This window comes from Schistocerca americana, chromosome 4 (genome assembly GCF_021461395.2).
Source record: "Schistocerca americana isolate TAMUIC-IGC-003095 chromosome 4, iqSchAmer2.1, whole genome shotgun sequence".
NCBI classification, from domain to species: domain Eukaryota; kingdom Metazoa; phylum Arthropoda; class Insecta; order Orthoptera; family Acrididae; genus Schistocerca; species Schistocerca americana.
Window position 1 is genome coordinate 199,379,558 of NC_060122.1, and position 22,021 is coordinate 199,401,578.

The 22,021-nt window shown below is 42.7% G+C and overlaps 1 protein-coding gene across 1 annotated transcript in view; it reads right to left on the reverse strand.

The window, feature by feature from the left end:
- The window catches only part of LOC124612669 (ADAM 17-like protease), a 135,748-nt gene that overhangs the window by 56,237 nt on the left and 57,490 nt on the right, over positions 1-22,021 (reverse strand). Inside the window, exon 5 of the mRNA XM_047140994.1 lies at positions 20,635-20,776. Within this exon, the coding sequence (XP_046996950.1) occupies positions 20,635-20,776 (142 nt within the window). The remainder of the gene's footprint in view (positions 1-20,634; positions 20,777-22,021) is intronic.

The following is a 22,021-nucleotide window of genomic DNA, read 5'->3' on the forward strand; positions in this document are numbered from 1 at the left end:
TGTGTGCACGAATGTATACCCCTTTTTTCCCCCTAAGGTAAGTCTTTCCGCTCCCGGGATTGGAATGACTCCTTACCCTCTCCCTTAAAACCCACATCCTTTCGTCTTTCCCTCTCCTTCCCTCTTTCCTGATGAGGCAACAGTTTGTTGCGAAAGCTTGAATTTCATGTGTATGTTTGTGTTTGTGTGTCTATCGACCTGCCAGCGCTTTTGTTTGGTAAGTCTCATCTTCTTTGTTTATATATATATATATAAACAAAGATGATGTGACTTACCAAACGAAAGTGCTGGCACGCCGATAGACACACAAACAAACACACAAAATTCTAGCTTTCGCAACCAACGGCTGCTTCGTCAGGAAAGAGGGAAGGAGAGGGAAAGACGAAAGGATGTGGGTTTTGGTCTTTAAATATGTCTGCTTGTGTCTGTATATGTGTGGATGGATATGTGTGTGTGTGCGAGTGTATACCCGTCCTTTTTTCCCCCTAAGGTAAGTCTTTCCGCTCCCGGGATTGGAATGACTCCTTACCCTCTCCCTTAAAACCCACATCCTTTCGTCTTTCCCTCTCCTTCCCTCTTTCCTGATGAGGCAACAGTTTGTTGCAAAAGCTTGAATTTTGTGTGTATGTTTGTGATTGTTTGCGTGTCTGTCGACCTGCCAGCACTTTCATTTGGTAAGTCACATCATCTTTGTTTTTAGATATATTTTTCCTACGTGGAATGTTTCCCTCTATTATAACCATATCATTAATTTGAACCCAACAATTACGTTTGTTATTGTCGCTGTTGCATTTCGAAATCTTTCCTGTCGTCTTATTTTCTCTTTATTTTCTCTTTCTGTTTTTACCAGTAGTCTCACCTTGTATTCACCTTCCCCATTTTACCGTAATACAATTTTATCCCGCCTATATATACTCAATAATATGTAACCCACTTCCAAACCATAACCAAAAAAATTTTTATTTTCCACTTTCAACACTACCGCTGATATAAAATCCACCGTTTCTAGTTCAGTAACAGCTGCTTTCACGTGTTAAACAACCATTTCGGCTTGGTCTTTAAATATGTCTGCTTGTGTCTGTATATGTGTGGATGGATATGTGTGTGCGTGCGAGTGTATACCCGTCCTTTTTTCCCCCTAAGGTAAGTCTTTCCACTCCCGGGATTGGAATGACTCCTTACCCTCTCCCTTAAAACCCACATCCTCTCGTCTTTCCCTCTGCTTCCCTCTTTCCTGATGAGGCAACAGTCTGTTGCGAAAGCACGAATTTTGTGTGTATGTTTGTGTTTGTTTGTGTGTCTGTCGACCTGCCAGCACTTTAATGTGGTAAGTCACTACACCTTTGTTTTTATATATATATATATATATGTGTGTGTGTGTGTGGGGGGGGGGGGGGCGGGGGGATCGGCCAGTGCGGAGGTGAGGTCGACAGCCTCCTCCCAAACCAATTTCGATGATAACCGAGGGACTTGAAATCTGAAAGGAAATTCAGGTACTCCAATATAGAAGGTTGGGTTGGGTTGTTTGAGGGAGGAGACCAGACAGCGAGGTCATCGGTCTCATAGCATTAGGGTAGGATTGGGAAGGAAGTCGGCCGTGCCCTTTCAAAGGAACCATCCCGACATTTGCCTGGAGAGATTTAGGGAAATCACGAAAAACCCACATCAGGATGGCTGGATGTGTGATTGAATCGTCGTCCTCCCGAATGCGAGTCCAGTGTAATAGTCACTGCGCCACCTCGCTCGGTAATATACACTCCTGGAAATGGAAAAAAGAACACATTGACACCGGTGTGTCAGACCCACCATACTTGCTCCGGACACTGCGAGAGGGCTGTACAAGCAATGATCACACGCACGGCACAGCGGACACACCAGGAACCGCGGTGTTGGCCGTCAAATGGCGCTAGCTGCGCAGCATTTGTGCACCACCGCCGTCAGTGTCAGCCAGTTTGCCGTGGCATACGGAGCTCCATCGCAGTCTTTAACACTGGTAGCATGCCGCGACAGTGTGGACGTGAACCGTATGTGCAGTTGACGGACTTTGAGCGAGGGCATATAGTGGGCATGCGGGAGGCCGGGTGGACGTACCGCCGAATTGCTCAACACGTGGGGCGTGAGGTCTCCACAGTACATCGACGTTGGCGCCAGTGGTCGGCGGAAGGTGCACGTGCCCGTCGACCTGGGACCGGACCGCAGCAACGCACGGATGCACGCCAAGACCGTAGGATCCTACGCAGTGCCGTAGGGGACCGCACCGCCACTTCCCAGCAAATTAGGGACACTGTTGCTCCTGGGGTATCGGCGAGGACCATTCGCAACCGTCTGCATGAAGCTGGGCTACGGTCCCGCACACCGTTAGGCCATCTTCCGCTCACGCCCCAACATCGTGCAGCCCGCCTCCAGTGGTGTCGCGACAGGCGTGAATGGAGGGACGAATGGAGACGTGTCGTCTTCAGCGATGAGAGTCGCTTCTGCCTTGGTGCCAATGATGGTCGTATGCGTGTTTGGCGCCGTGCAGGTGAGCGCCACAATCAGGACTGCATACGACCGAGGCACACAGGGCCAACACCCGGCATCATGGTGTGGGGAGCGATCTCCTACACTGGCCGTACACCACTGGTGATCATCGAGGGGACACTGAATAGTGCACGGTACATCCAAACCGTCATCGAACCCATCGTTCTACCATTCCTAGACCGGCAAGGGAACTTGCTGTTCCAACAGGACAATGCACGTCCGCATGTATCCAGTGCCACCCAACGTGCTCTAGAAGGTGTAAGTCAACTACCCTGGCCAGCAAGATCTCCGGATCTGTCCCCCATTGAGCATGTTTGGGACTGGATGAAGCGTCGTCTCACGCGGTCTGCACGTCCAGCACGAACGCTGGTCCAACTGAGGCGCCAGGTGGAAATGGCATGGCAAGCCGTTCCACAGGACTACATCCAGCATCTCTACGATCGTCTCCATGGGAGAATAGCAGCCTGCATTGCTGCAAAACGTGGATATACACTGTACTAGTGCCGACATTGTGCATGCTCTGTTGCCTGTGTCTATGTGCCTGTGGTTCTGTCAGTGTGATCATGTGATGTATCTGACCCCAGGAATGTGTCAATAAAGTTTCCCCTTCCTGGGACAATGAATTCACGGTGTTCCTTTTTCAATTTCCAGGAGTGTAGAAGGATAAACCACTTTTGTGAAGAAACCGAGGTCAGACATAACCATGTCAGGGTCCTCTGCTAATGCCCTGGACAAGGAGAGTGAGAGGACGTATTGAGTGCAAAGGACCAAATGATGAGGGTAGACCAACAATGTGTGGAGCACTGTGAGGGGGTGTCATGCAACTACAAAGGGGTGGCAGCTCGTTATGGAGTCAACCTGTTATGGCTGATATGAAGATGGCAGCGGATGATAGATTCCCACCAAGAGCATCAGAGGGAAGAACACCACATGGAGGGAGTCCCCGTAATTGCACGAAGTTTGTTGGGCAGGCAGTGACCCCCCCACCCCCCTCCAAGAGTCAGCCAACAACTCAGTGAAAAGGTATTTGACGTTGATGCCAAAAATCTGCCCGCAGAGGGGTCACAGATAATGGGGGCAAGGGCTGACCTCCCAACCCGAGTCACGTTCAGCAAACTCATTACCCAGTATACCTAAGTGGCCAGAAAACCAAAGGAAATCAATTGGACAAACAGCACAGTCAAGATTGGTGAAAAGATCATGGATGTGAGACACTAATGGGTGCTGGAAAAAGCACTGGACAATGGCCTGAAGCCCATTCATAGACAAAAGTCTAACGAGGGAGGACCATTTAATAAAGAAGAGAGTCCAAGAAATGGCCTCAAGTTCTGTGGTAAACACCCTTTAGGTGGCAAGCAAATGATAGTGTTCCATGTAAAAAATAACAGCATCCTGAAACTGAAAGAGCAGCTGGAACAAACAACGAAGCACTGGAGCGATGGAGGCTTTTGAATCCTGGAAGAGATCTACCCCAACCCAGAGCTAGAGGGGTGTTTGGGACAGAATGGTGGGAATAGGACAAAGAGCAAATATGGAAATGGCAACAGAGAGAATTGAGGTGATGCTCAACCAGTAAATGCACCTAAGGACAGACGATGGTTTGGTGACATCCCAAAACATGCAAAGAATAGGATAGGAAGAGGACCAGGGAAAGAGCAGATAGCAACAGCATAGAAAATCAGGAGTTGGGACCACTGAACCTTAAGGGGTGAGGAGGGGGGAGGGGGGGATCCCCCAACATCAATCAGAAAACAATCGACAGGACTTGTGTGAAAGGCACCATTGGTCAAATGGATACAACGATGGTGGAGGTCAAGATGAGTGGTGTGGAAGGGCAGCTGAACCATAAACTTAACAAAAATAGTCCAGACAGGACAAGAGTAAGGCCTGATAAAGGTGGAAAAGAGCCAGAAGATCAGCTTCCCAAGAAGTTTGAGCAAGGAATCAAAAGGCACTGAGTTTATGGAAATTGCCACTCTTCAGCTGGCAGATATGGGGCAACCAAGTAAGCTTGTTGTCAAAAAGAAGACACAACAAATGGAGCTTGGGGACCACAGTTAGGCATTAGGCATCTAGGCAGAGTTCCAGAACAGGATGGATGACAGTACGGAGACAGAGCTACACCACTGCTGCGATTTAAGAGGGGAGAATTAAAAACCATGTGATACAGCTCACACAGAAGTGCACCAGATGACAGCCCAGAGCTGTCGCTCCACGGAGGCCACCAAGTGGGAACTAGCCCAGATACAGAAATCGTCCACATACATAGCAGGTGTGAACAACAATCCAACAAAGGCCACGAATCCATTAGTAGTGATGAGAGAAAGAAGTACACTTGATGCAGATTCCTGTGGAATGCTGTTCTCCTGGTTCCCTGGACAGCCGAGAATGGTGCCAACACGAACTTTGAATGACCGAAGGGACAGGAACTGGTGAATATAAATTGAGAGAGGGACCCAAAGACCCCACTCATGGTGAGTAAGTAAGATGTGATCGCCACAAGCCATGTTGTAGGACTTATGAATATAAAAGGAAACTGCAACAAGATGGTGTTGATGAGAAAAAGCCTGCTGAACTGTGGTTCCTGACTGAAGCAGATGATGAATCAGAGGCTGTCCCTCCCAAAAGTTGCACTGGTAAGGAGACAAAAGATCCTGAGATTCAAGGACTCAACAGAGACAACAAATCACCACCTGTTCAAATAACCAATAGGGGACTCTGGTCAGACAGATCGGCCAGTAACTACTGAAGGACAATGGCTACTTAGTGGACTTAAGGACAGGAATCACAAGACTGTCCCTCCACTGACAGGGGAAAACAACTTGGAGCCAAACATGGTTAAACACCCGGAGGGGATATTGTCATTGTGGAGGGCTGAGATGTTGAAGCAATTGGCTATGGGTGGAATTGGGGCCAGGGGCTGAATCATGGGAAGAGAAGAGGGCCAAAAGACATTTCCATTCAGTAAAAGCTTCATAGTAGGATTCCACCTGACAAGGGTCCTTTGTTAAATCACTAAGTGGGTCTAAGGCTTCCATCCAGTCCCTTGTGTGGCAGTTGAAGACAGCAAAGCGGAAGTCAAAGTTTTAAATTTCACTTTGAAGAAATCATTCACACAGGAGAATCATGCCATTCACCTAAGGACAGACTCCCGTATGGATGACATAGTAATAAGCATACCTAAAAGTGAACTCTGTCCAAACAGACCATAAAGGCCCAATGCTACCAACCAGCCTCCGTGTCACCCTCAGCCCACAGGCATCACTGGATGTGGATATTGAAGGGCATTTGGTCAGCACACCACTCTCCCGGCCGTATGTCAGTTAATGAGACTGCAGCTGCTACTTCTCAATCAAGTAGCTCCTCAGTTTCCCTCACAAGGGCTGAGTGCACCCTGCTTGCCAGCAGTGCTCGTCAGACTGGGTGGTCCCCCAACCTAGTGCTTGTCCAGCCCGACAGCACTTAACTTTGGTGATATGATGCAAAACAGTGTTGCCACTGCAGCAAGGCTGCTGGCAATAAGCATCCCTAGTGTAGAGAAACAGCTGAAAAATTTGAAAACAAATAAATCAACAGGTCCACATAATATTCCAGTTTGCTTTTACAAGGTGAACACTAGAGCATTGGCCCTTTACCTCGCCTGCCTTTATCGTGAATCTCTCACCCAGCAAAAAGTCCCAAGTAACTGGAAAAAAGAGTAAGTGACTCCTCCAGTATATATAATAAATAAAAAAATAAAGGACCTGCAAAGTCAAATACAAATATCACTATCTTCAATTTGCTGCAGAATAATTGGACATATTCTCAGTTTGAATATATTAATCTTTCTTCAGACTGAGAATCTCATGTCCACTAATCAGCATGGTTTTAGAATGTATCATTTGTGCAAAACTAAGCATGCCCTTTTCTCACCCAATGTACTGCGAACTATGGATGATGAGCAACAGGCAGATTCCATATTTCTAAATTTCCAAAAAGCATTTGACATGGTGCCGCATTACAGGCTATTAAGGGAAGGTATCAGCATATGGTATAAGTCCACAGCTAAGTGAGTAGCTCAAAGACTTCTTAAGTAATAGAACCCAGTAAGTTGTCCTCGATGGCGAGAGTTCATCAGAGAAAAGGGTATTGTCATGAGTGCCCCGGGGTAGTATGACAGGACCACTGCTGTTCTCTATATACATGAATCATTTGGCAGACAGGGTGGGCAGCAATCTGCGGTTGTTTGCTGATGATGCTGCAGTGTACGGTAAGGTATCTAAGTTGAGTGACTGTAGGAAGATAGAAGACAACTCAGATAAAATTTCTAGTTTCTGTGATGAATGGCAGCTAGTTCTAAATGTGGAAAAATGTAAGTTAATGTGGGTGAGTATGAAAAACGAACCTTTAACATTTGGTACAGTAGTGTTAGTGTCCTTTTTGACACAGTCAGGTACTTTAAATATTGGGTGTAATGCTGCAAAGTGACATCAAGTGGAATGAGCATGTGAGAACTGTGGTAGGTCGACTTCAGTTTATTGGGAGAATTTTAGGAAATAGTGGTTCACTTCTAAAGGAGACCACATGCATGACATTGATGTGACCTATTCTTGAATACTGCTCATGTGCTTGGGATATGTACCAGGTCGGACTGAATGAAGACATCAAAGCAATTCAGAGATGTGCTAGATTTGTTACCAGTAGGTTTGAACAACACGTAAGTGTTACAGAGATGCTTCAAGAATTCAAATGGGAATCCCTGGAGGGAAGGCAATGTTCTTATCGAGAAACACTATTGAGAAAATTTAGAATACCAGCATTTGAAGCTGAATGCCAAATGATTCTACTGCAGCCAGAATACATTGCGCATAAGGACCACAAAGATAAGATATGAGAAATTAAGGCTCATACAAAGGCATACAGACAGTCATTTTTTCCTCGCTGTATTTGTGAGTGGAATGGGAGAGGAAGTGACTAGTAATAGTACATGGTACCCTCCTCCATGCACCGTATGCAGGCTTGCAGAGTACCAATGTAGATTTAGAAGTAGATGTAGAAGGGGTAAAGCATAAGTGGAAAGCTTCAGCCCACTGTTTCTGGAGGAGGAAAATGCTGATGCTGAAGCCAGTGCAAAAGGGATTGAAGTGTTTCACGAGAACCATTGGATCCACACAAAGGCTCCTGGGTGTGCAACGTCCACGATGGAAAATAGCCATTGACAATCTTGGGGGGACAGAGTGTGGTCCATACCCATGACAAAGAGAGAGAGATGGACCTAGTGAGGAGGCAAAGCTTTCCCAACACACCCACTTATTCTTTCAGCTTTAGTGCGAGTGCATTTAAAGTTAGTAAGACCAATGGAGGACTGGTTCTGCTTAAGGCACTGCAAGGCTTGATGGTGATCATGGATGGCAATGGCAATGGCCATGCTCCACAAAGGGACTGGTGGTTGGTGGAAAGAGGCCTGTTGAGTGGGGGATGGCAATGACAGTGATGTAAATAATTGTACTGGACATGTCACAGGCAGCTTCATCATTACAACCTGACAAAGAGGTGGTAAACATAACCTGGGAGGTAGATAGAAGCCAATCAGTGAGAAAAATCTATGACAGAGAAAGTGTCATAGGTGGCATTAAAATGTGTAGGGGAACCATCATTAACGAGGCACAGGTCATGGCCCGCAAGAAACTAATCTATGAGGAGACCTCTGATAATGAAAAAGCACTGTTCCACAAGGGGTCATCACAATTAAAATTCCCAAGGAGCAGGAGAAAGGAGGGAGTTGCTGAAAGAGGACAGTTAGGGCAATCCTTTATTGTATGATTATATGATAGCGGAACAAACACTGGTAGCAGTTACTTCTGTAAAATATCTGGGAGTATGCGTGCGGAACGATTTGAAGTGGAATGATCATATAAAATTAATTGTTGGTAAGGCGGGTACCAGGTTGAGATTCATTGGGAGAGTGCTTAGAAAATATAATCCATCAACAAAGGAGGTGGCTTACAAAACACTCGTTTGACCTATACTTGAGTATTGCTCATCAGTGTGGGATCCGTACCAGATCGGTCTGACGGAGGAGATAGAGAAGATCCAAAGAAGAGCGGCGCGTTTCGTCACAGGGTTATTTGGTAACCGTGATAGCGTTACGGAGATGTTTAATAAACTCAAGTGGCAGACTCTGCAAGAGACGCGCTCTGCATCGCGGTGTAGCTTGCTCGCCAGGTTTCGAGAGGGTGCGTTTCTGGATGAGGTATCGAATATATTGCTTCCCCCTAATTATACGTCCCGAGGAGATCACGAATGTAAAATTAGAGAGATTAGAACGCGCACGGAGGCTTTCAGACAGTCGTTCTTCCCGCGAACCATACGCGACTGGAACAGGAAAGGGAGGTAATGACAGTGGCATGTAAAGTGCCCTCCGCCACACACCGTTGGGTGGCTTGCGGAGTATAAATGTAGATGTAGATGTAGATGGGTGTAAGTGGCCTAACAGGAGGGAGATAGGGATTGCAAACTGTGACTGCAGAGTCCAAGTGGACCCAGATGGCAACCGCTTCCAATGTGACGCAAAGGGGGATCCACTACTAACAATCTTCATATGAATCAACATGAAAACATCACTGAAAGCCCTCAAAGGGCCTATCCAGTTCTGACAGAAAGCATGGAGCCCACAAACAGTCAGTGAATGAGCATCAATGAAATGAGACTCCTGTAGAATGAAACAAGCTGCGGAGTGAAAGGAAATAAGGGGTTGCAAATCCAGAAGATGACAATAGTATCTGCTATAACTCCATTGAATAAGCACGTATGGGGATTCAAATTGGAGGCAAGTGGTCTGAAGCCAGTCATGCCACCAAGTCACCATCTGTCACCAACAAGGATGGAGTGACATCCATAAACAGGAGGCTGCATGGGGAACTGACCTCTGGGGGTACTGGAGGGACCTTGTCCTGGGACTCGAGTTTCTTCTTCTTCTTCTTCTTCTTCTTCTCCTCCTCCTTCATAGGTCAATGAGTGCAGGGCCCAGAGAGAAAACACACACACACACACACACACACACACACACACACACACACACACAGAGAGAGAGAGAGAGAGAGAGAGAGAGAGAGAGAGAGAGAGAGAGAGAGAGAGAGAGTCAGCCCTGTGACCAACTCGTAGCAGCAGGCATCTAGTGTGGGAGACACAGAGGGGGGAGGAATGGTGTGCAGCCCGTCACTAGCTGGCACCGAAGGAGGGCCAGGCAGTGGGAGCAGCACCCACAGGGGAGCACATGGAAACTGCAGTGGAGCAGTGGAGACGGAGAGGGAGAGTGAGACTGGGATAAGGAGGAGGGAGGAAGGGGAAGTACAAAACAGAGGCAAAGTTAGATATCATAGACACAGGATGAACACAGTTATATTACTGATGAAATTCTGTGTAGGATACATAATCAAAGGCCTTATACTCCTGTATCTTCTTTTCCTTCTTATAAATCAGGCAGTCTGGTGAGTGTGGAGAGTGGTGATCACAAAAATTAATGCACATGGGTGGTGAAACACTGGGCCTTCCCTACAGAGTGAGTTACTATATTCACCGCATAGACAGTCCACTATACAGTGGGAAGACTTGTGTCCAAAACGCAAACACCGAAAACACCCCATGAGTGGTAGGCCATCACACTGATAAATATAACCTTGATCTTCTGCAGGATGGTAGTCTCCTCAAATTCCCAATTGAAGGTGCCACTAGTAATACAATTTTTATTATGGCCTTTCTGAACACGCCGAACAAAATGAATGTCCAGCTGTTCCAGACTGGCCCGGAGTTCCTCATTGGTTTGAAGGATGAGGTCTGATTGGAAAATGGCTCCCTGAACCATATTCAAAGACTGGTGAGGAGTAACGGGCACTGGAATGTCATCAAGATTGTCACAGGCACATAGGGCCACAGACTGGCGGCACAAGAATTTTCGATCAACAGCGAACCCTACCACATCTTTCTCTGAGAGTTCACTTTATCAAACATGTCTTTGACAGTTTCTATGAGAAATAATGACTTGGTGGCAGTGAAAGTGACCTCTTCAGTCCTGGCGCAGACTGGGTAGTAGGAAAAGAGTTTTTCTGTAGCTGGCAAGCCTGGCCCCCCTCCTAGGAGGTAGCCAGGAAGGGAAGGTAGGGTCATCATATGATGCAGCATTCAAAGATCCAGTCCCAACTAAAATGATGGGCATAGAAGAATGGCCTTGGAGCTTAATGCATTTCATACACAATGTTTGGCCTGATACCACACACTCCAATCAGAGGCTCTCCCCATGGAGGCTGTTGCCGAGAGTCCCGAACCTCCAGAACAGAATGACAAGCAACCACTCCTAGGCATACAAGGGGAGGTAGCAGCTCACGTATTAGAAGTGTAATTGCTGTGTAGTCAGGGGGCTCAACCAGAAGGGCACACAATGACCCCACCACATGGACTGGCTAATGAGCTGGCTATATAGCATTAATGAACAATGGCCTCAAGGAAAATATGGAAGAGGCAGTAGGGATACATGCTGAAGATGGTACTTAAGGTGTTATTTCCCAGTCAGCTCACACTATGGAGGCAAAATAGAGAAGAGATCAAAACCAAAAGGGGGGCCAAAGATGCTGGAAAGGGAAGGGGAAGAAAGAAACAAGGGGAACAAAACTGTAAAAGATGGCAGAAACCAGGAGGAGAGCCAGGCTGCGATAAGCAAGGAGAGAGAGAGGAAGAATGAGGCAAAGGAGAAGGAGCGAGGACAGGGAAGGAGGCACAGGGAAGGGAATACACCCTGAGAAGGAAGAAAGAGTCGTAATAGTGAGGGGTTCCGTGTACAGCACGCACAAACTCTCAAAAGAGCTGTGAGTCACCTGGGTGGTAAAATATGGACAGAACAGTACCTATCACTGGCATCAGTTGTTACATGTTGTCAAAATATCGAAGTTTTGACAGTACACACCACCTGATGTCTGTGAAACCATTTAATTACAATAAAAAAGTGATCTTGATAATGCTTTATTCATCAACTTGTTTTCAGATCCATCTACCTTTAGTTATATTGACATAAAAGTGATAATCAACAGGGGATGCCAATGCGGCGAAGTGTACACTTGGAAGATATTACACACACCTGAGAAAGTCGCAAGAAGCACAAACACCACCACCATCACTAGCACCACCAACCCTGTAAATCAGCCACTGTGGGGCATTGCGTAAAAAACTGGTAATACCAGGGACAGTGAAAGAAGCTTATAAAGACAGGGGATTCTGTTCCAGCAAGGTTATGGACCCTGATCTCGGCATAGTGACAGCAGAGAGTGAAGTTGGATGTGGACTGAGTGATGGCCCCTTCAACAACTCCTCCCCCCCCCCCCCCCCCCTGCCATTCCTCACAGCACTCACCAACTGAGATCAAGGTCACAGAGTGTTCCTTAGCAGTCGCTTGACGTTAGCAATAAGGTTTATTGTTGGAAATTTGAACAAAAATAATTATTCAACCTGGCAAGACACCTGACATCTGAGAAGACTTCAAACTACCCTCTCTGGTGAAATCTTCAATAACAATCTTGTGCTTCTTGTAGATGACTCTTATCAATGAGAAAATTCTATGTGGTGAAAAATTAGAGCAATATTCAGCTAGATCTCAATAAAATATCAGTCTATCACTAAAGACTGCTACTAGGTCTTAACTCAGAGAAATGCAAAGTTCAAATGTAATAGCGTAGCATTGTGTGGCTACAGGATTAATGATTAACACCCAGACTCTGTTATGTTATACAGTTATATGGGAGTAACAATGCAGACAGATATGAAGTGGGATGACCACATAGGCTCAGTTGTAGGCAAAGAAAGTGGAAGGCTGCAATTTACTGGCAGAACACTGGGCAGTTTGACTACATACAGAACACTTGCAAGCCACACTTAAATACTATCAAAGTGTATGGAAACCACATCAGATCATTAGCAAGGGACACAAGGATATACACAGAAGGGCAGTGGAAAGAGTCATTGGTTGTTCGAGTGGCAAGAGAGTGCAGTAGAAAAATATCAGCTGGTAGACAACAGGAGCAAGATACAGTACATCTCAGAAAAACTGGACTAGAAATCTTCAAGAATTATCTTTTGGGGCAGAAATTATGAAGTTTCTTCAACCTCATACACATTTATTCTGAACAGATCATGAAAAGAAAAGTTAGGCATATAATAGCTCACACAGTATACAAACAGTTTTTCTTCCCATATTTCATCAGGGAATTGAATGGTATGAAACCCCAGCATGATAAACAGTATTCCCTGTCACAAACTTCACAATGATTCTCAAGACTATAAGTGTAGATGTTCGGAGAAAACACGTGCCTCTGCAGCAGCATTGTAAGTCCTGTATACCTTAAAAGACAGATGAAGGTAAAATTGAATGGAAACTAATATGACGTAGTCAAGTGTTATAATTTCAACTGCCAGTAAAGGTCTTCTGTCTGTTACCAGAAAAATGAAAAGAAGGCACTAAGAACAAAAAATAAATCACTATAAGAATAAAGTAATAACAGTCTAGGGCATTATTAAACAAGACTAATAACAGATGAAGCAAACAAAATCAAGTTCCAAAATGACAGAAGTGGTGGTAGTCTACACTGAAATTATTGGCTACCAAATTCAGTGATTATTTCTTCAAAGTGAGAGCAACCACTGTACCTATTACAGATGCCTTGGATTTTTTTTTCCAATGACACTTTTCACACTACTTTCCAAAGTAAAGCCTGTAGTGATCTTACAAGGAAAACATTAAGCCCCTTAAAGATGCAATTATTGTGGCTAAGATGAACCATGAACCATGGACCTTGCCATTAGAGGAGAGGCTTGCATGCCTCAGCGATAAGCATAGCCATACCGCAGGAGCAACCACAATGGAGGGGTATCTATTGAGAGGCCAGGCAAACTTATAGTTTCTGAAAAGGGGCAGCAGCCTTTTCAGTAGTTGCAGGGCCAACAGTCTGGATGATTGACTCATGGCCTTGTAACATAAACCAAAGCAGCCTTGCTGTGCTGGTACTGCGAACAGCTGGCCTTGCTGCGCTTGTACTGTGAACAAGTGGCCTTGCCATGCTGGTGTTGCAAACAGCTGAAAGCAAGGGGAAAAACAGCCATAATTTTTCCCAAGGGCATACATCTTCACTGTATGGTTAAATGACGATGGCATCCTCTTGGGTAAAATATTCTGGAGGTAAAATAGTCCCCCATTCGGATCTCTGGGCGGGAGCTACTCCGGAGGACATCGTTATCAGGAGAAACAAAAATGATGAGAAACAAAATTGATGTTCTACGGATCAAACAAAGCATGGAATGTCGGATCCCTTAATCAGGCAAGTAGCTTACAAAATTTTAAAAGGGAAATGGTTAGGTTAATGTTAGATACAGTGGCAATTAGTGAAGTTTGGTGGCAGGAGGAACAAGAATTCTGGTCAGGTGAATACAGGGTTATAAACACAAAATCAAATAATGGTAATACAGGAGTGGGTTTAATAATGAATTAATGAATGAAAAAATAGAATTGCGAATAAGCTACTACAAACAACATAGTGAACACATTATTGTAGGCAAGATAGACACAAATCCCATGCCTACCACCTTAGTACAAGTTTATATGCCAACTAGCTCCACAGATGATGAAGAGATTAAAGAAATGGATAATGCAATAAAAGAAATTATTCAGATAGTTACGGGAGATGAAAATTTTATAGTCATGGGGGACTGGAATGTGGCTATAAGTAAAAGGAAGAGAAAGAAAAGTAGTGGGTGAATATGGACTGGGGTTAAGAAATGAAAGGGGAAGCCACTTGGCAGAATTTTGCATAGAGCAAAGCTAACACTTGGTTTAAGAATCATGAAAGAAGGCTGTATACATGGAAGAGGCCTGGAGATACTGGAAGGTTTCAGACAGATTATATAATGGTAAAACAGAGATTTAGGAACCACGTTTTAAAGTGTCAGACATTTCCAGGGACTGATGTAGACTCTGACCACAATTTATCGGTTATGAACTGTAGATTAAAACTGAAGAAACTGCAACAAGGTATGAATTTAAGGAGATAGGACCTGGATAAACTGAAAGGACCAGGAGTTGTAGATTGCTTCAGAGAGAGTATTGGTGAATGGTTGAGAACAGGAGAAAGAAATACATTAGTAGAAGAATGGGTAGCTTTGAGAGCTGAAATAGTGAATGTAGCAGAGAATCAAGTAGGTAAAAAGACAAGGGCTAATAGAAAGCCTTAGGTAACAGAAGAGATATTGAATTTAATAGATGAAACAAGAAAATATAAAAATGCAGTAAATGAAACATGATAAAAGGAATACAAAAGTCTCAAAAATGAAAGTGACAGGAAGTGCAAAATGACTAAGCAGGGATGGCTAGAGGACAAATGTAACGGTATAAAAGCATTGTCATTAGGGGCAAGATAGATACTGCCTACAGGAAAAGTAGAGAGACCTTTGGAGAAAAGAGAACCACCTGTATGAATGTCAAGAGCTCAGATGGAAAACCTGAAGGTGGGAGGCGTATCTAGAGGATCTATACAAGGGTGATGTACTTGAGGACAATATTATGGGAATGGAAGATGACATAGATGAAGATGAAATGGGATATATGATACTGGGTGAAGAATTTGACAGAGTGCTTATAGACTTATGTCGAAAAAAAGTTCTGGGAATGGACAACATTTCATAAGAATTACCAATGGTCTTGGGAGAACCAGCCAGGACAAAACTCTTTCATCTGGTGGCCAAGACCTATGGGACAGATGAAATACCCTCGGACATCAAGAAGAATATAATAATTCCAATACCAAGAAAGCAGGTGTTTACAGGCATGAAAATTACCAAACTATCAGTTTAGTAAGTCACAGCAGCAAAATACTAACACGAATCCTCTACAGGCAAATGGAAAAACTGGTAGAAACTGATTTCGAGGGAGATCAATTTGGATTCTGTAGCAATGTTGGGACACACGATGCAATACTGACCCAACGAATTATATTAGAAGATAGGTTAAGGAAAGGCAAACCTACATTTCTAGCATTTGTGGACTTAGTAAAAGCTTTTGACAATGTTGACTGGAATACTCTCTTTCAAATTCTGAGTGCGGCAGGGGTAAATACAGGGAGCAAAAGGCTATTTATAATTTGTATGAAAACCAGATGGCAGTCATAAGTGTCAAGGGGCACAGAAAGCAAGCAGTGGTTGAGAAGGGAGTGAGACAGGGTTGTAGCCTATCCCAGATATTATTAAACCTGTATATTAAGCAAAAAGTAAAGGAAATGAAAGAAAAATATGGCGTAGGAATTAAAATCTATAGAGAAGAAATAAAAAGTTTGAAGTTTGCTGATGACCCTGTAATTCTGTCAGAGACAGCAAAGAGCCTGGAAGAGCACGTGAACGGAAGGGGCCTTGTCTTGAAAGGAGGACATAAGATGAACGTAAACAAAAGCAAAATGAGGATAATGGAATGTAGGTAATTAAATCAAGTGATGCTGAAGATATTAGATTACGAAGTAAGACACTTAAAGCAGTAAATGAGTTTTGCTATTTAGGGAGCAAAATAATTGATAATGGTCGAAGTAGAGAGAACATAAAATGTAGACTGGCTATGGCAAGATAAGTGTTTCTTGAAGAAGAGAAATTTGTTAATATCAAGTATACATTTAAGGATCAGGAAGTCTTTCCTGAAAGTATTTGTATGAAATATAGCCATGTATGGAAGTGAGACATGGACGATCAAGGGATCATCAATTTAGTACTGGAGGGAAGCGTGGAGGGTAAAAACTGTCAGAGAGACCAAGATATGAATACACTAAGCAGATTCAGAAGGATTTAGGTTGCAATAGTTATTTGGAGATGAAGAGGCATGCACAGGATAAAGTAGCATGGAGTGTTGCTGCATCAAAAAAGTCTCCGGACTGAAGACCACAACAACAACAACAACAACAAGATGCTGATGCCTCTAGCAAAATATTATAATACAGTGCAGACTTGATAGGACCACTCTTGAGTTATTTTTGTAGTATCATTGACTCAGGGCATATTTCATACATGCTATAGTTAACACAATATTATAAAAAAAGGAATGAGCAGATAACTCTAATTATGGCCTAGTTCCTTCTCATCTTTTCAGAAAGTTTTGTGAATATAGATTATTATCTTTGTCTAACTTTATTTATATATGAAGTATTGGTAGAACCAAACAACAAAAATTATGTTGCCTGCATATTCCAAAAACTTGTTGAGGCCTTTGATTGTCTGGACCATAAAGTTACACTTGTTAAATTTAAACATTATGGCTTTAGCGGCAACCTTCCCGTATAGATACCGCATCACCTTCATAACTTATTTGCTCTTTTTCCTTAATACTTTAAACAAAGCATTTATGTGCTTCTACACACAATCTAACATAATTTATTTGTTTTTTTTTTATTTATTTATTTACACGTCAAGTTCCATAGAACTAAATTGAGGAGGAAATCTCCAAGGTCATGGAACATGTCAGTACATGAAATTACAATGTAAAAGCAATAACAGATCAAAATAAAATGTTCATGAACCCAAAAAATGTCAAGCCATAAGTTTAAGTAAATGTAATCAAGAATACAACAAGAATAAGCTTTATTTTTTTAGGAATTCCTTGACAGAATAGAAGGAGTGACCCATGAGGAAACTCTTCAGCTTCGATTTGAAAGCACGTGGATTACTGCTAAGATTTTTGAATTCTTGTGGCAGCTTAAGGGAAAATGGATGCAGCAATATACTGCACACCTTTCTGCACAAGACTTAAGGAAGTCCGATCCAAATGCAGGTTTGATTTCTGCTGACAATTAACTGAGTAAAAACTGCTGATTCTTGGGAATAAGCTGATATTGTTAACAGGAAATGATAGTAAAGAATACACATATATTGAGAGGGCAATGTCAAAATACCCAGGCTAGTGAACAGGGAGCGACAAGAGGTTCGCGAACTTACACCACTTACTGCCCGAACCACGCGTTTCTGAGCCAAAAATATCCATTTGGAATGGGAAGAGTTACCCAAAAATACAATACCATTCGACATAAGCGAATGAAAATAAGCAAAGTAGACTAATTTTCATGTTGAACGATCACTTACTTCAGATATTGTTTGAATAGTAAAAATGGCAGCAACAAGTCTTTGAACAAGATTCTGAACGTGGGCTTTCCATGACAGTTTACTATGTATCTGAACACCTAGAAAATTGAACTGTTCAATTTCACTAATCATATGCCCATTCTGTGAAATTAAAACGTCAGATTTTGTTGAATTGTGTGTTAGAAACTGTAAAAACTGAGTCTTACTGTGTTTCAGCGTTAGTTTATTTTCTACAAGCCACGAACTTACGTCATGAACTGCACTATTTGAAACCGAACCAATGTTGCACACAACATCCTTCACTACCAAGCTAGTGTCATCAGCAAACATAAATATTTTAGAGTTACCCATAAAACTAGAGGGCATACCATTTATATAAATAAGGAACTGGAGTGGCCCCAACATTGATCCCTAGGGCAACCCCCATTTGACTGCACCCCACTCAGACCCCACATCACACTGTGAATAATGACCTTTTGCTGCATGTTGCTAAAGTAAGAGGTGAACCAATTGTCAGCTACTCCCTGTATTCCATAACGGTCGAACTTCTGAAGCAATATATTGTTATCAACACAATCAAACACCTTAGTTAAATCAAAAAATATGCCTAACATTCAAAACCTTTTGTTTAGCCCATCCAGTACCTCACAGAGAAAAGAGAATATAGCATTTTCAGTTGTTAAACGGCTACTAAGGCAGAACTGTGCATTTGATAGCAAATTGTGTGACATAAAATGATCAATTATCCTTACATACACAGTCTTTTCAATAACTTTAGCAAACACTGATGGCGTAGAAATAGGTCTAAAATTGTCTACATTATCCATTTCTCCCTTTTTGTGAAGCGGCTTTACTACTGAGTATTTTAATCATTCAGGAAAGTGACCACTCCTAAAGGAAAACTTACAAATATGGCTAAATACAGAGCTAACATGTGCAGCACAGTATTTTAACATTCTGATAGGCACTCCTTCATATCCATGAGAGTCCTTGGTCTTCAGTGACTTAATTATTGACTCAATTTCCCACTTGTCTGTATCACAGAGGAGTATTTCACACATCAATCTCGGAAAGACGTTCGCCTAGAGAGTTATATGATTCCCTTTAGAAACTAAATTTTGATTTAATTCACCAGCAATGCTCAGAAAATGGTTGTTAAACACTGTACATATATCTGATTTATCAGTAACAGAAATATTTTTACTATGAACTGACTTTATATCATCGACCTTGTGCTGCTGACCAGACACTTTCTTCACAACTGCCCACATGGTTTTAATTTTATCCTGTGCATTAGCTATTCTATTTGCATACCACAAACTCTTTGCCTTCCTAATAACATTTTTAAGCACCTTACAGTACAGTTTGTAATGGACTACTGGAGCTTGATTGTAACTACTTCTTACATTTTTATATAATTCCAACTATGTTCTATATGATATCCTTATCCCACTAGTCAGCCATCCAGGCTGCCTTTTACTGCTAGTACCCCGTTTAAAATGTTCTAATGGAAAGCAACTCTCAAAGAGCATGAGAAATGTGTTAAGGAAAGGATTATATTTGTCATCTATATTACTGGCACAATAAACACCATGCCACTTTTGTTCCTTGATGATGTTTAAGAAGCTCTATTGCCATTGGGTTAACATTCCTACACAGTTTGTAATTATATGTGACATTTGATTGAGTACAACAGCATTTTAGTGCTAAAATTTGTGCATCATGGTCTGAACGCCATCCACCATTTTACTAACAGTATGCCCATCTCGTAATGAAGAATGAATAAAAATGTTCTCTAAGGCTGTGCTACTGTTCCCCTGCACCCTAGTTGGAAATGGCAAAGTTAAAACCTTTTTAACATAATTGAATTGATGAAAGGAGAAAATATAAAAATGCAGTAAATGAAGCAGGCAAAAAGGAATACAAACGTCTCAAAAATGAGGTCGACAGGAAGTGCAAAATGGCTAAGCAGGGTTGGCTAGAGGACAAATGTAAGGATGTAGAGGCTTATCTCACTAGGGGTAAGATAGATACTGCCTAAAGGAAAATTAAAGAGACCTTTGGAGAGAAGAGAACCACTTGTATGAATATCAATAGCTCAGTTGGAAACCCAGTCCTAAGGAAAGAAGGGAAAGCAAAAAGGTGGAAGGAGTACATAGAGGGTCTATACAGGGGCGATGTTCTTGAGGACAATATTATGGAAATGGAAGAGGATGTAGATGAAATGGGAGACATGATACTGGGTGAAGAGTTTGACAGAGCACTGAAAGACCTAAGTTGAAACAAGGCCCCAGGAGTAGACAACATTCCATTAGAACTACTGACAGCCTTGGGAGAGCCAGTCCTGACAAAACTCTACCATCTGGTGAGGAAGATGTTTGAGACAGGCGAAATTCCCTCAGACTTCAAGAAGAATATAATAATTCCAATCCCAAAGAAAGCAGGTGTTGACAGATGTGAAAATTACTGAACTATCAGTTTAATAAGTCACAGCTGCAAAATACTAATGCGAATTCTTTATAGACGAATGGAAAAACTGGTAGAATTCGACCTCGGGGGAGATCAGTTTCGATTCCGTAGAAATGTTGGAACACGTAAGGCAATACTGACCTTACGCCTTATCTTAGAAGAAAGCTTAAGGAAAGGCAAACCTACATTTCTAGCATTTGTAGACTTAGAGAAAGCTTTTGACAATGTTGACTGGAATACTCTCTTTCAAATTCTGAAGGTTGCATGGGTAAAATACGGGGAGCAAAAGGCTATTTACAATTTGTACAGAAACCAGATAGCGGTTATAAGAGTCGAGGGGCATGAAAGGGAAGCAGCAGTGGTTGGGAAGGGAGTGTGACAGGGTTGTAGCCTCTCCCCGATGCTATTCAATCTGTATATTGAGCAAGCAGTAAAGGAAATAGTTGTATTGCATATATGATTATGTGACTTACATGACGTCAGCCATGTAGCAGCTCCATTATCCTTTTGTCTTACCTTCCCCCTCTCTAATATAGCCACATGTCCTTGGCCATGAAGTTTCATCTCCTGCATGCTGAGCCCAACTAAAACGAACATCTGATGCCCGATAAGCAATCATAGACTGCCTTTCTTCATCAGGAATGTGCCGCCAGGCTGGCTACAAATAACAGAATTAACATAATTTTCATCAACCATATTTATTTATTTATTTGCAACAGTACAATTCTAGAATCTATCAAAATTTTAACACATGTTCAGTAGAAGTGATGATTATGAAAAAGCATATAAAAGGTGCAGTTCACAGAAAAATGCTGATAAGCATAATAATTGTCAACAGATCAGTTAATGACAAATATGATTTAATGAAGGTTTTGGTCAATGCTTTTTCATCCCAATTCTTCCTCCAGTCACCTGGGACTGTCCACTGTATGAGAAATTCAAGCTATGGGAAAAGTTAATCACACAACACAATCAATTCAAAATCTAACACGAGTTCTGTCTGTTTCTAGTTATTTATTTATTGCATTTTATCCATAATGGATGCAGCTATTTATTCCCACCAACTTCAGCTGCTTCCATGCAGACACGCGGAGAGCCGCAGTAGTGGTCGCGAGCACACAAAGCAATGGCACGCCGCAGCCGGCTTCTGGACAGCATGGAAACAGTGTGACGTCACAGCCATCACCTGTCCGCTATTCGTCCATCTCCTCCAATGGGGTGGATTAATATAAAGACCAATAGAAAACAGCTATTTCAGCCTATGACAGATAATAAAGGAAACACCTATAAAGCATACCTTTCACCCCTCCTCCTCCTCCTTTTACAGCCAATCAAGTAACGACACGGTTTTCTCATGCAGCTATTTAAGGAACCAAGTGTGTTAATTTAGCAGTTAACGTAAGGCCCTGATGAAGGCTAGCTGCAACGCTGGCCGAAACGTTGGCGCATTTTAAATTATGACGATGCGGTCTGATACCCTGAAGAATTTTATTGAAGAAGACAATGGCCGCGGAAGCCTACACTTACATTATTTTATCTGTTGTACCCTGACATCACTTCTGATACACATGCAACATTCATGCAGTTCTGCAGCCTGAAAATGTTCAAACCTTCAAACTTCATGAAACACATATCACAGAAAAGATGACAAGCAATCACACAAATGTAAAACAAATCTAGAAGTATATTTCTTTATATGCACAGAATAATGATATGAACATAATAGAGGGAAACATTCCATGTGGGAAAAATATATCTAAAAACAAAGATGATGTGACTTACCAAACAAAAGCACTGGCAGGTTGATAGACACACAAATTGCTTGTGTCTGTGTATGTGTGGATGGATATGTGTGTGTGTGTGTGCGCGCGAGTGTATACCTGTCCTTTTTTCCCCCTAAGGT